The sequence below is a fragment of the Archocentrus centrarchus genome, chromosome 7 (genome assembly GCF_007364275.1).
Source record: "Archocentrus centrarchus isolate MPI-CPG fArcCen1 chromosome 7, fArcCen1, whole genome shotgun sequence".
In the NCBI taxonomy this organism is placed as follows: Eukaryota; Metazoa; Chordata; class Actinopteri; order Cichliformes; family Cichlidae; genus Archocentrus; species Archocentrus centrarchus.
This window is the reverse complement of record NC_044352.1, coordinates 3,239,033-3,254,262: the sequence shown is the minus strand read 5'-3', so window position 1 is coordinate 3,254,262 and position 15,230 is coordinate 3,239,033. Positions and strand designations below refer to the sequence as shown.

Here is a 15,230-nt window from a genome sequence, read left to right as displayed (position 1 = left end):
TAAGCCTCGATACATGAATGCTCTCTTAATCACAGCACATTCTTACCTGCACTGTCACAACAGTATTCATAACCAAACAGTGATTACACTTCATTGCCTGTTAATTGTCAAAGGTATAATTAAACACATCAGCTCTCCTTATTTGTACTTTGTAACAAATAATAAAAAATGAAACAGTTGCACCCTCTGAGTCAGTCCTTTGGACCTCATCATCATTCTGACCACGATCTGCAGCAATACTGACAAAATACTCCAGACTGTGTTGAAAATAAAAAATTCAAAAATGCAACAATGAGCTGGAACATCTTTTAACACTTCTGCTATCAAATTGTGCCCTGGCCTGAAAATCAGTCACAGGACTCTGACAGCAGAAGGTTGATTTCATTATGAAAATTCATTTTGTCAACAGACTGAAACAGTGGTGGTGGCATAGCTACAAATTACACAGAGAAACCTGCAAAATCAAATAAAAATGCATGAATTGTATCGAGGCTGACAAATTCCAAAGTGTCAGTGGATGCAGCAAAGCCATCAGTATGATATTCTTCCTGTGGCATGGTTTAAAAAAAACAAAAAACTACGTGACCTCCTTCTCAAGCGATTGCATTCAGATTTTCAGCCAACTTGACCTCTGACCTTAAGGTCACAGTCACCAATATTCAAACTCATCCAAGGTTTTTAGTAGAGACACCTTTGGTATCAATTTGAAAATCCTAGGCATCATATTTATTGAACTATAGTGTTAACAAAGTGATAATAATGATTCTACAGTCTGCTTTAGGTAAATTGAGGCAAACTGCAGATGCCTGATGATCACTGCTGCCCCTGGTGGACTAAAGTGGTAGCACTCACTCTTCTTGGAGAAGAAAGGTTTCTTGTTGAATGGCTTCATCGCGAAGGGTCGAAGGTTCAGAGGCTGCAGGTCGCCAAATTCGCAGTCACAGGCGCCGGAGTTTGGAAGGTACAGCTGAGACTTGATGCTGATTGGACGCTGACGGCCAACAATGCCCCTCTGGAAGCTCTTAGCCCCTCCTCCTTCATTCTTGCATTTGAAGAGGCGTAACTTCCCTGTCGCGTCCTCCACACACTGCCACTTCTACACACACAGAAAGTCATGCATTAGGCGGAGCAAGTTTAATGTCCCTGACATCAGAATTTTATTATAAAAATTATTAAATACTCCAACACGGAGGTGCGACAGCTGGAAGTTAAAATGGAAAAAGCATCCTGATAGTTGTATTAGGAAAAATATCCGTCATTTTTGTCATAAATTGACTTTCTTTTTGCATTCTTTGTTATTCGTTGTTTACTTCCTGTTTAAAATAACACAGGTTTAACCCAATGAATGTCTTTGTTAGATCAGATGGTTCTGGGGAACCGAGTTCTCCTCCTCTGTAATCAGGCTGAGCGAGGAACGCATCCGACTGCTGCCGGCCTCGGACATATTTTATCTCTCTGTTAGCATCTGCTCAAGTCAATCAAACTTTGGATTGAGGCTGAAGATCCTGACATTTATCAGGCCATAAACAGTTGATGGGTCTCCCACTAGTAGGAAAGCAAAACCTCCAGAAGATCCTGTGCAGCAGCTCTACTCAGAGCTTCCCCCGAGCTCCTCACACCATCTCTACCGGGAATATCCAAAGACCCAAAGCACCAGGTGAGTATTGGAACAAACGCAGAACGGCAGGTAAGCTTTGCCTAATATCAGACATTAAATATGGTGATGTGCACATGAGGTCTTATCCAAGTCACTGTAGATGAGCTCGTTAGAGATAAAACCCCAGCAGGAACATGCAGGTATACCTAACATCACTGAGATGGACATCTGTCTGCACATCAGCACATCAGTCTGGGCGGCGTTTTCACTCTGTGATCTGAAACCTACCAACAGGTGCAACATGAAACATGTGCAAATGGGCTAGTTTATACCTTTAAACATATCATCCTCAGGTAAACGCTGATTGCACGATGCTTATAGAATAAACCACAATTCTGCCAGCAGGTACAAAACCTTTCAGGAAAATGAAGACAACCAAAACAACAAAAGGAAATCATCTGATAGCGCTCGGTGGCTCCTGATAGAACCTGTGTGTCTATGAAAAGAGTCTCATTACTGAAGGAGGGAAAGTGTGTGTGTGTGTGTGTGTGTATGTGGGGATCTGAAAGGAAAACCAGAGGGAAGCTCGGACAGGTGTTCACTCGATGAAGAGAGCCTCAGGACCTGAGAGGGTTCAAAAGCAACACTCAGTTGGGTTCATTTCTACTTGATCAGCGAGTGAGGAAACCTGCTGGGCTTTCTGACAACACGGGTGGAGGAGGGTGGGGTAGGAAGGGTGGGTTTTGGGAAGAGGCAGACTGCTGCCTCTTTAAACACATGTAATACACTCACATTCTTCTGTGGCTTTCAGCACTGGCTGTATCGTGACTCTGTAGTTGTTCATTAGCAGATTAGCATGACCTGAATGAATTCCAACCGTTTCCCTGAGTCACATTCGCTCATTAAAGAGTGACAAATGCCTGAATTATTAAGCACACACACACACACACAGTTTTCTTCGGGCTGTTTATCACAGCAATCCAGCAGCCGGCAGACTCTGTTGCTAAGAGACTAATCAACTTGCTAAAGGGATTTTTCGACAAGTGTAATTAACCTCAAACAAGCGTGAACACAAACACACAATGACACAGCTCTCCAAACGTCTCGCAGAAAAGTTCCTGTTGTTCTGTCGCATCTCGATTCTTTTCACATCTCTGTGATGTCGCGGCATTCAGCGCGTCCGTCGTGTTCTGGACGTTCTCGTCATTACTGCAGCTACCGTACGTCTCTGGTTTACAGAGATGGCATCTGGTTCTTCTGCTCTGACACAATCTGCTCGCCTTCTTTCAAGTCTCTGTTTATTGGCGCAGCAGCCGGCTCAGCTTTCCCGTGTTCATTCCAAAAAGGAAAAAAGCTCGTTACTGAGGACCGCGCAGACTAAAGACTGTGCAGGAAAAACTTTGGTACACTTTGTAACATTTGAAAGACTGCAAACTTCATGGTCCACATTCTGTTAATGTGAAGCATGAATAATGAGTACTGAGACTGCGATTAAAGCCAGAGGAGCACAACAATCATAGAATAAAGTAACATGATCATGAGCAAAATGATGGGATTGAGAAACAGTCAATGAAAGAGCATTTAGGATCAGAAATGAATTAAATGTATGGGATCTGGAGTAAAGTTATGGAAGTTAAGGAAACGAGAGTAAATAGAATCCGGGTGAAGCGAGTAGATGAGGATTAAACAGGGACTAAGAGTAAATCAGTGTAGTTGTGAACAAAATGAAGGGATCAGGAGCGGAGTCACAGAAAATTGGAGAAATGTATCCGGATCCGGAGTGATGAGTAAAATAATGAGATCACAGCTAATGTAACTGGATTGAGATTAAAATAACAGGATAAGCTGTGCAAAGGAAAAATATCATCATCAGGAGATCCAACAGGGTCTGAAGTAAAGAATCCAAGAGGATTGGGAGCAATCACGAATAAAGTTACGAGATCTTGGATAAAGATCTCCCTTCCCAGACGTCTCAACCCCCATTCACACCTTTGTTCCAGTGACCTCAATAGGCCACAGGAAACAATGGAGCGGAGTCCTAAATTGGTTTCAACTGAAACCACTGATTAAATATGACCCACGCCCCCTTCACACCTGGGCACATGTGTTCACACACATGATCAATAGAGGGTCATAACCACCTTCAGGGGACTACGCCCACAGGGGTTTAAATACCTGGGTCTCTCCACCATTTGGTTGAGAACTGAAGAAGCCTTTCGGATGAGAGGTGAAACGTCTTCAAGAAACAAAAAGAAGTCCAGTCGCCTTTTTCAAGCTCCAGAGACTACTATGACCTGGATGACTGAGAATCTACACAGACATCTTGGATAAAGTATTCCAATCTGGAGTAAAGAAGTGGGATAAGAAATAATACCTGGGGTGTTATTACATTAAAGAAAACAGGAGTAAAATAACCAGACGGCTGTAAGTTCTTTGGTGTCGGAGTAATGGAGCGGAAGGATGGGAATAGGAGTGGATCCAATGGGACAGAGGAGGGAAATAAATAATAAGAATGAGTGAAGTATTAGAACCAGGAATAAAGTACCAGATCCAGAAGCTAAAAAAAATGGGATCAGGAGTAAAGTAGGGAAGGTGGGAGTAAAATAATAAGATTTTCTATTTGGATTGGGAGTGGAGCAAAGGAAGGGATTCTGAAGGAATGCAAATGATAGGAAATAATTTAAGAGTCATAACTAATGGGACCAGGAGTGGAGGTTCCAGAGGGAAATTTATAGGAGAAGTAATTTAGTGGAAGGAAAGGGAGTGCAGACTGGGAGTGACGCTTTAGGTTTAGTGTTGGATGCAAATCAAGTTATAGGACTGGGAATACAGTAATGCATTCAGAATTAAGTAATGGGATCAAATGTTTAATAATGAGATCAGGAGTAAAGTTACTGAAGGCAAATTTATAGGATTATTTAGTGGAAGGATGGGCAGCGAAGCCGGGAGGACTGGGTGGAGTAAAATCAGGAATTCTGGAGTAAAGATTAAAAAAGAGGAATAAGAGTAAAATAATGTAATGAGGAATAAGTAACTGGATAAAAATCACAATAATAATATCAGGAGTAAAGTATTATAAGGAATCGGAATATTTAATACAAGGATGGAGACGGAACTTCAGTGAGAGTAAAGGGATCAAGAATAGAATCATTAATGGGATGTGAACTAACGAGACTGGATTAAAGTTCCTGATCCAGAATCCAACAGTGTGCCTGTTCCTGTACCTGTCCCGTCTGCTGGCAGGGCGTCTGGTACTCGGCTCTCTGGCAGAGGTCTTTCACTCGTTGGCGTTTGGGCAGGAAGTTCTCCTCCTGTGATACTTCCTTGCCTTCGACGACCTGGTGGAGCAGCTTCCTGTTAAAACACAGGCAGAGTGGATGTTATGTGGATGTTTGTGTGCTACTTAATTAAAGTTTATTTCTGTCAGTTTTTAATTTATGTTTCATCGACGACACTTTCTGAGCAGATTTGAGAAATTAGCTTTTTTTCCTGCATAATGCTGTGAGTCATGGACACAGAGCTGAAAGTTAACCTTTAACCCTCCATTAGCAGAACATTTAACTGGATTAAAGCTTAATGAAGTGTTAAAGCTTGTGGCCTGTGAGCTGTGATTAATGTCTGCCTCAAAGTTTTCATCTGTGACTTTTTATCAGTTAACCAAATGTGATCAGAGTCGGCTTTCATCAGCGAGACTCTGAATGACTCACAGATACAAGCTTTACTTTTAGTTGTTTTCCCAGCGATGAGGAAAGGCTGGGCTGTGTTCTGCACTGAAAACAGATTCTTCTGTGTGTTTTGCTAAAGCAGCTGCAGCGGCGGCAGCTGCAGCGGCGGCAGCGGCAGCTGCAGCGGCAGCGGCAGCGGCAGCTGCAGCGGCAGCTGTAAAAGCAGTAGCGGTAGCAGCAGCCGTAGCAGTGGCAGCAGCAGTAGCAGTGGCAGCAGCAGTAGCAGCAGCGGTGTGATGGTGTCTTTACCCTCTCTCCACCAGGAACGAGTCCCTCCACACCTTTGGCTTCCTGTTCACCTGGAACCTGCAGAGCATGAAAACAGAGTTTAATCAGAATTCCTGCAGTTCATTTGCTATTTTTAACCCCCGACCGACACCGTCACACCCTCCATCTGTCTTCACTCCACCTTCTACCTGTTTCTCTTCTAACAGACTCCATTAAACGCTTCTGCCCTGACCGAAATGTGTGTTCAGGTCGGAGCTCCTCTTCCTGCCATGTTGGGAGCATTCGAGTTCATTTCAGTTCAAATCAAACATCACACACATTTATATAATATTCATGACACACTCTGTCCCCTCATTAACTGAGTGACTCCATCTGCTTTCTATTCTGGGATATTTTTAACGTGAACTTTCAGGAATAATATTTTGATTTTCCTCCTGCACTTTAAAGAACAACAGTCACCGCAGTGGAAACGACTGCAGGACTTTTTCCACTCTTTTTTTTTTTTTTTTTATTGATTCACAGAATAAACAGTACAGGAAGACACAAACATAATAACGAGGATTTGCACACAAAGCCAGAGGAACGCTCTGTCTCCGAGGTTTCAAACACACTGAAGTGGGACAGATTTAGGTTTCCATGATGATGGCCATCATGAAGCAAACAGATAAATATTTGGCTTTTTGTATGAAGCTTTTAACATCCAGCCCAGCAGCCAGAAAACCACTTAAAGTTAGCGCCTAGCCACATGCAGGATTTGTGTTTGGGAATGCCAATCTGATAGTTTCTATCAGACTGTAAAAACTGGAAGATGGTCCACTTACTGTATTATTTCCTATTTGTAAGTATGGAGTCTGAGAGTGCCACAATATGATGAGATTCTGGTAAGTCTGATAATTTTAGGGTATAGGCTGTTTTTATACACAAGTATTTTATTATCTTGTGTTTTTAGACGTGTTTCCTTAAACTTCAAATATAATAATTCAGAAACAAAAAGCTCCTGAATGACAGCCACAGCTTTTAAAGTTTACCGCCGCTAACTTGAGCGACATTAAACCCTCTGCATGCTGTCTGTTCTCATGTGTGCAGCAACAACAGGAGCATCTCTCTTGCAGGTTTTTCTGCCGTGCTGCTGTGACTGCACCTCCCTCTGAAGCAGGATCAGGATTGTGTGCTCAGAGTTAGCCATTAGCTGCTGCAGGAAGAGCCTGGCTCCACAGAGCAGCCTGTTCTGGGCGAGTCTGCACAGAATCAGAGCTTATTTACAATAAACTTTGGCTCTCTGTATTTTCAGCTACTGTCTGCGTTTCCTCTGCACCTCACAGAGAATTAAAAGGAAACAGATGCTGTAAAGTCCCTCTGTGTGCTCCACAGAGGCTGTTCAGATGTGTTCAAACAGATCTCCTCCGAGGCTTCAGAACGCCGCAGAACTGAGAAACTGAGAACTTTATGTTTCAGATCTGCTGTGATGTAAATTCAACAAGATAAAAACATGAAGATATGCCTGCATCGCAACATGTTTAACAAGGAAAATGCTCCTATGGACAAAATGTTTTCAGATCTTCATTTGTGAACAGCATTGTTGTGACTGAGCCGAGCTGTCTGATCTGACATGAACCTCAAAGCTTTTACTACTCAATTCCTCCTGAAACTCTGATCTACTAAAACATTAAATCAGCCATCAATCCACTTTCTTCTGCTTCTTCTGTTCAGGGTTGTGAGGGGTTGGAGCCCACGCCAGCTGCCACTGTGGAGACAGGCGGGGAGGCGGGGCACACCCTGGACAGGTCACCAGTCTGCTGCAGGGGTTATGAAAGACACGGGACGGGCGGGCCGGGCTGAGCGGTTTGGAGACAAAGTTAGATAACATCCTTTGATTCGCATTAAATCTGTGATGCCACGACACAGACAGGTTTGGGTGCTCCCACACCTCCCCTCTGAATGAATGTGTGTGTGGGCAGCAGCTACAATGATCTGTCATCATCAGTGGGAAATAAACTGCTTGGTGTGTGTGTGTGTGTGTGTGTGTGTGTGTGTGTGTGTGTGTGTGTGTGTGTCTCAGCAGCAATGGCTGTTGTTGGTTATTGGCAGTGAGATGATGGGAGAAGACCTCTGAACCCCAGCAGGGAAATAAAGCTCACTTTAAAAAGCAAGGACCATATAAAGTAAGCTGTAGATGATGTGACAGCATACACAACTCACTGTGAGAAGTACTCATACACACACACACACACACACACACACAGCTTCATTAATTAAAAACAGCTCCAAAGTTTACCAGTCAAAGCTGTAACTGTCCTTCAGTGGGGACTATTTTCTCTGGTGGATTAACCCACATTTGGTGCTGTGAGTGCACGCAGGTTGTTTTATGGAGATGAAATAATCACCGGTTATCTGCACTGAACTGTAGCCTGGTGTGAAAAATCTTTTCATCTCAGCTCGGGGTTTGACAGCCCCCCGAAACGCTTCCCTGTTTGTTCCGACCTCCTCACCTTTATGTTTGCCTTTGTTGATGCTTTGATCATTATAAATATTAATAGAATATTTCTCTCGCTCCGGGCAAACCAGATGGCTCTTTGTGCTGGTGAGCCGCTGTGCACCCAGGAGTTTAAATGAGGTCGTTACAGTTGAGAGACGCCCTGCTGCTCCACCAACTCTCTGCAGGAAGATGATTTACACGCCGGTGACACGCCTCTGTCCTCTGACCTCTGCTTTCAACGAGCGGCTGATCACCTCAATGTGAGAACTCTGAGAAATGAGCTGCAGTCGGGGTTTAATGGTTTGTGTGTTTAGGAGGAAAAACTGCTGTTTTTATTTGGCTAGTTACAAAATAAGGAAAAGAAATGCTTTAACAATTTGGCATTTGTGTGTGTGTGTGTGTGTGTGTGTGTGTGTACCTGTTGGCTGGTTTGTCTGTGTCTAGCAGACTCAATATCGACTTTCCGTCCATATCTGGAGGCGTGTCGAGTCCGGCGATGTCCAGGATGGTTGGAGCCAGATCGATGTTCAGGACCATGTGAGGGTTACTGACACAAACACACAAACAGAATATGAGCATTCATTTTATTATGCACGGCTCATAAAAGCATGAAGTCCTTTAAACCTCTGTGATACTGATGTGGTCAGTGAGTGTCAGAGGGGGGGCTGTTAATCAGTTTCAGCTGATTTGGTGTTCATGAAATTACCAACAGGTGCACAAGAGGGGCAACAATGAGACACCCCCCAAACAGGAATGTGGAGGAGACACCCTCCTGTTTGGGAGGTGTCTCCAGGAATGTGGAGACACCTCCCAAACAAGAATGTGGAGGACGCTCACATTTTCCCCTCCTCATCTTTTCTGACTGTTTTTCAGTAGTTCTGCATTTGGCTAGGGTCAGAGTCACTGCTGGTATGAGGTCATACCTGGACCCTACAGAGGCTGCACAGGTAGTTCAACCTCTCTCCTGGTCACAGGAGGCATAAATTAGAGAAACTCTTTATTTGTTTTTTTACTCGAAACCTTTCAAGTGAAATCTTCCACCATTAAAACTGTTTCCAAAGCAGAAGACCAGACAAAAAATTCCTACTGTGCTTAAAGTAAACGATTAAAAGGATAAAAAAACTACGTGTCCCATCTTGCAATGAGCTGAAAATTTAAAAGTGATTTACTGAAAGGAAAGAGAAGCTACAGATGCTTAAAGCACTGATTTGTGCTGGGTTTGCAGAGCCGGTGCAGGAAGAACATTCACAGGGACGTTTACTGTGAAATACTGTAAACAAAGTGGTTTTTATCCGGATCATTTCTGTCCTGAAGAAGGGAAATAAACTCTCCCTCTGAACCCATGATCAGCTCGTGGAGCAGCTCTGACTGTAACATCCACTGAAGAAAACAGTGCTGTCATATTTTTCTAGGATATTCCATCGTTTCCTTTCTCAACAAATCAGCCTTGATTTTAGTTTGTAAATCTGCACTCACGTCTAACCCAGAAGCTTTCTTTTAGTTCTGGTTTGGTCTCCACCAGCTGCTGGGGAAACAGGAGGACAGCTTTATGTGTGTGTGTCTGCTGTTTGCTGCAGAGCAGGTACAGAGAGTGTATCAGAGGGTTCTGTGAAGCAGAGATGAGCTTTGTTTTTTTTAATTGTGCGATTATTTCTTGTATTTGCTCCAACACAAAACTCAAGAAATGACCGGAGCAACCACAAAGAGGTTTTGGTGCAGCACCCCCCAGTTTCACCAAGCAGCAGCATCGTTAGGAGATGGCACATTTTAACCTAGCGACCTGTGGTTGGCGGGGAGTCACAGTCTCCAGGCTGATGAGGCCTCTTAGATCAGGTCTCTGATTTTATGGGTTTATTCTAGAAACTCTGTAATCACAACTTGTAACAACTGTAAATAATATTTTATGCAGAGCACGTGTTTTCTTATGGACTGAACTAATACTTGAAGTTATTACTGAGTACAGCAGCAGTTGATGTGTGTGTGTGTGTGTGTGTGTGTGTGTGTGTGTGTGTGTGTGTGTGTGTGTGTGTGTGTGTGTGTGCACGCGCTTACATGCTGCCCTGCTCCACGTTCGGTCCTCTGATGTAGAACGGGACTCTGATGTCAAACTCGTACGGCATGGATTTACCTGGAGGAACACACACACACACACACACACACACACACACACACACACACACACACACAGTTCGTAGCTGAGGTCATGACACTGAAGGATGGTGATCCATGCACCCTCGAGAGTTTATGAGTTTTTTGGTGTCAGGTGTTATTTTTCATAGATTTCTGATGATCAAATGCAAAGAATTTGTTTAATTAACAAAAGTATTTTATTGTCTTAGATTCTAAATGTTTGGGATTTGCTTCCTTTCCTTTCAGGTGTTTGTTGTTCACTCCTTACAAAGAATGATCGTCCAATTCCCAAACTTTTATAATCAGTCTTGTTTCGCTGTTTATCGTGTTTCATCTGCAGTTCTTAAATGAGTTTGGAGCGCATCTCGTAACGCTCCTCACTGCAGCTGTTCTCCTGCTGAAACTCCTTTAAACCTTTCACAGATCAGGACGCTTCCAGATGATAATCAAGTTTAATCAGTTGTATAAATAATCCCAAATGAAGCTCCTTTTTTCCAATCAGCCCGACAGAAAAGCTTTCTTCAGATGATTGTGTTTAAGTCCGTCTTATTCTCTGTTCTCACCTTTAACGAGGCCAAACTGTCCGATGTGGTAGCCGTGATCGGATGTGTAGATGATGTAGGTGTTTTCCAACTCGCCCGTCTCCACCAGCATGTTATAGAGCTGAGGAACAAACACGACACGGTTTTAGGAAAAGTTGGTGATCTTTCATCCATTCACACTTTCACACACTTGGCACAGACCGTGTTTTCATGCCCGGGGCCTCTGCAGTTATGTGTGTAGCTCATTCTGTGTGTGTGTGCATGACAGTTGTGCATTAGCCACCTTCTCCACGCTGTCGTCCACAGACAGAAGCGTCTGCAGTCGTTTCCTCTGCAGCACGTTGGTGAACTCCATGTGAATGGGCTTCATGGGGCCGGTGTAACGCATGATCCAGTGCTTGTCTGGGTTTGGAGCATAGTTATAACTGGGAGTACTGGAGAGATGGCAGAAAAGGAGATAAGAAAGGTAGAGTGTCGTTTAAATAATGAGCTCTTTGTGTTGGAAAGACAATCTGCAATTAAAAGTTTTCATCTCAAGGTTCAGTTCTTAGCTTCTTTCAACATCACACCATGTGACCCCTGAGGGTCCAGCCTGTGGTCCCTTTTTCATGCATTATTTGCTGTTTTATTTGCTTTTTCCAGTGCATTAACAGATGGTATTATAGCTTTAATCATGAGCCCGACTCTCTCGGTTGCCTCTAACAGCTTGTGGTGTAACCTCCATGTGTAAGAGGCAGGATGGATTTTCCACACAAATCCAAAGCATAAGGATCGGGACTTTCAGGCTCGCTCCCAAATACTCCCAAAACGGATTCCAGTAATCACTAACATCAAGAAACGACTGATTTCCACTCAAAGAGAAACTCTACAGCGTTAGTAAATCAGTAAATCATGGCACAAAGCAAAGATGTGTAACTAACATTTACTTTTAACTTTGATCCACAGATGATGTTTTAATGCCGTGTCTGTGGTCAGGGATCGATTGTGATATAATCGGCACCTGAACAGACCAACAAAAAAAAGGTTTCAGATGACACGGGTGTGTTTCGGGTCTCTATCCGGCCACTTTTGTGGTTCTTTTGTGGTTCTTTGCAATGGTTTTTCACCCATTTGTCGGTTTTTTTTTGTCTCTCTTTTCAGTCTATTTTAGTCGTTTTGTGTTCAACACCTTTTTGTGTTTCTCTCAGTCTGTTTTGAACTTGTGGTCATTCAGTCTGCAGCCAAGTTTGATCTATTTCACACCTCCTTCACAAACTGTCCACATTTGTGTGTGTGTGTCCTCTTATTCACCGGTTCATGTCTCCGTGATCAGTTCGTACCCGTTTGCAGTCACCTCCACCTCTTTTGTCTTATTTTGATTTCTTTATGTGTGTGCGGTTAACTTTCCAATGAGAAATGTCACTGAACAGAAAGGCCCCCTGACTCGGCCTGTGCCCCGCAGGCTTTGGCAGTGATCCTCGATGTCTGTGGTGATGTCAGGTCTTGGTCAGTTGTATTTACTAAAGCTGCTGCAGCAGCAACAGGAAATTAAATGAGAAAAACAGGAAATGTAAAAAATGAACAACTGTATGAGCTGCAGCAGGGTGGTGAAAGTGTACTTGGTGTGACGCAGCAGCGCTGGATTCTGGAGCTTTCTAGAGATTTTCCCCCAGAAGACTTCAGGCTGGAAGTGCTGCCAAAGGGGCTCCAACAGTGTACCGAACACGCTGAGTCCTGCTGTCCTAAGAATGTGTTTTTGCTTTGTGATTATGGTTTAGTGTGTGCATATCGATGGAAAAAACTGAAGCAGTCTAAATACTTCCTGAATCCACAGTGATGCAACTTCCTGCTTTTTGGAATGGTAGTATTTTAAAAGATAACTAAAGGACAAACATACCCATGAATATGCAGACATATTCAGAGACTAAATTTTGGGGTAGTGGCAGTTCTCTGGACCTGTGTGCAGATCTAAACAGGTGGAAAAAAAAAAAAAAAATCAGGAATTGCATGGGTGGAATTCTGTTTGCATTCAGGAAGTTTTTCCGTAGACTTCTATACGATCAGCAGTCTTCCCCCTGCTGGTCATTAGGAAGAACGCAGGTTTAAGTCCCAGACAGAGTTTCATCCATGTTTGTGGGCAACAAATAACAGGACTGAATATGAATGTGGTCTAAGTGGTGTTAGAATTAACTGCAGTGTGTGTGTTTGTGTGTAGCTGAGTGTAATATCATGTTTGCATGCAGCAGGACACACTAAGCTATGTGTGGAGTGATGACAGCAGATGCTCCTTTTCATTAATAACACACACACACTGTCCTCCCGCTGGGTTAGCTGCAGCTACACTGTGTTCCGTGTGGATAATGAATGACTCCCATCAGCTAACTCATTTACTCTCCTCACTCCTCCTTCCTGCTCGGCAGCTTCATAATTAAATTTCCTTGTCGGGATTCTGCAGCGCCGGACAGCTGGAAACATCTGCAGCTTTTTAACACACGCGGGCAGGAACCAGTCAGCCGACACGTGGGGAGCTCGTGCAGCTGAGCCCGTTTTATAGGGAAGATCGACTTTGCTCATTTTGAATGAATGCAGTGCGGCTCATTCGTGCAGCTGTGGCTAAACTGTGACCTCACAGCACCGAGGTCCTGAGTTCAAACCTGCCCGGCAACACCTGGAGAAGTTGTTGACATTTGGATTATTTAGTCTTAGGAACTGTTTCCAAATTCAGTTTTCATGCATTCTGCAACTACCAAAAAAAATAAAGAATGAGACGATAATGCTTCACAATAATCAGCATTTGTTGGTAAAAGATTTCCTGCAAAACTTTCTCAGCAGGAAGAACCATGAATGTGTGCGTTTGTCGTCTCTGCACTGGCTGCTCGTTCTGCTCCAGCGGCTGGATTTGGATTCATTTTAGGTGTTGAGAAATGAAATGAAGCCAACACAGAAATGCATTTCGTCTAATGGCCACTCGAGAAAGTCTCCAAAAATGAATCAGTCCCCACAGACACCCCCCCCCCCCTTTCAAAAAAAAAAAACAGTTTTAGAGCTTTAATTTCCCCATAAATGACAGTTTTTCTATAACTCACCCACTTAAATTTTATCAAGCCTCAGCACTGCTCCCTCACAGTTAGAATACCCTCTGGAAGGCCTGGGTTCGATTCCACCTCCCCCCTCCCTCCACGGCCCCTCCCTCTCTCTCTGTGTGGAGTTTGCATGTTCTCCCCGTGTCTGTGTGGGTTTCCTCCCACAGTCCAAAGACATGCACTTACTGGGGTTAGGTTAACTGGAAACTCTAAATTGCCCATAGGTGTGAATGAGAGCATGAATGTCAGTGTGAATGTTTGTCTGTCTCTCTGTGTTGGCCCTGTGACAGTCTGGTGACCTGTACAGGGTGCACTCTGCCTCTCGCCCTATGTCAGCTGGGATAGGCTCCAGCCCCCCCGCGACCCTGAACAGGATAAGCGGAAGTGTATGGATGGATAGAATAACTAAGAGGAAAAGCAGAGTTTTTAAAAACCTTAAATGCTTCATGCCTTTCTCTTGTCCTGTGTAATCTATAAAGAAAAATGTCCCCCCAAAGTTCAAGAAGCTTAAATTTGTACTTTAGTTAAATTTCAGTTTTCATGTTTGTGGAAACGTAAAATCAAAATTCTTGATGCTGATTGTTTCAGAGGACAGCAGCTGCAGGTTCACTTGTTTCAGAGCAGAAAGGTAAAAATGTTTCCTCTCTTTCTGCTTCATGTTGCCTTTATTTAGCAGAAAAAAGCTGAATTCACTGCTGTTTATTACTTCAGGGAGAAGCTGCGGCGCAAACTCGACCAACAGCAGGGTTCCACTTTCATTAAAGTCTGCACCGGCGTTCCGCTCGGTCCACTCAAACGCGGCGGTCAGCCGGGTCTTAATCAGCCGTCACATCGATGAGATTTAGATTTTGACTTTGTGCCTCCGGTTTCCTGCTTTCTCATTCATCCTGCAGCTCTGAGCCTGTGCTGCGTTTCTGTGCTTTGTGTTAAAAGACAAAACTGTCAAACGCCGATCACTCCGGCGTATGAGCATCGAGTTACGCACTGACTGTCAGAGGAAAGGGATTACTGTCTGTTCCAAGTACTTCCAGCAGCGTTTTTGTGTTACAGGAATAGAAAAACCTGCATAAAAATCCCTGTGAGCTTTAAATGGGATTTAAACGGTCTCCTGACAGCAGGAGTCCACGCGGAATTTCTTCGGGCATCTGTTTATATCTGCGGGATGGAAAAGATTTGGCTGTGATGTCTCTGTTTGTCTGTTCAGCTGTCTCCCAGTCAGATCGCAAACAAGAAAACATGTCTTTGATTCAGGACTCACACATGGACTTAATCATGTTCGCTAAAAATTGAACTCAAATTCGTCTAAAGAGAGTAAATAAAAGTAATGTATTCGTTAACACACACGCGGGCGCGCACACACGTTAGGGAGGATTGTGTCATTTCAGTCGTGTTGCTCCAGGATTTATCCCGTGGTGCAGAACAGAGCTGCTCCATTGTTCTGCTGGATTACAGTGGCTTAGTCTCATTGTA

General features: G+C 43.7%; 1 protein-coding gene across 3 annotated transcripts in view; it reads right to left on the bottom strand.

Annotated features, from left to right (window-relative positions):
• sulf2b (sulfatase 2b) overlaps nucleotides 1-15,230 on the bottom strand; it is a 107,478-nt gene that overhangs the window by 14,539 nt on the left and 77,709 nt on the right. For all 3 annotated transcript variants that reach the window (XM_030732964.1, XM_030732966.1, XM_030732965.1), the window contains 7 exons: nucleotides 10,982-11,132; nucleotides 10,720-10,819; nucleotides 10,079-10,154; nucleotides 8,445-8,573; nucleotides 5,572-5,628; nucleotides 4,822-4,951; nucleotides 853-1,096 (listed from right to left, as the gene is read on the bottom strand). In XM_030732964.1, coding sequence (XP_030588824.1) covers nucleotides 853-1,096; nucleotides 4,822-4,951; nucleotides 5,572-5,628; nucleotides 8,445-8,573; nucleotides 10,079-10,154; nucleotides 10,720-10,819; nucleotides 10,982-11,132 — 887 coding nt within the window. The remainder of the gene's footprint in view (nucleotides 1-852; nucleotides 1,097-4,821; nucleotides 4,952-5,571; nucleotides 5,629-8,444; nucleotides 8,574-10,078; nucleotides 10,155-10,719; nucleotides 10,820-10,981; nucleotides 11,133-15,230) is intronic.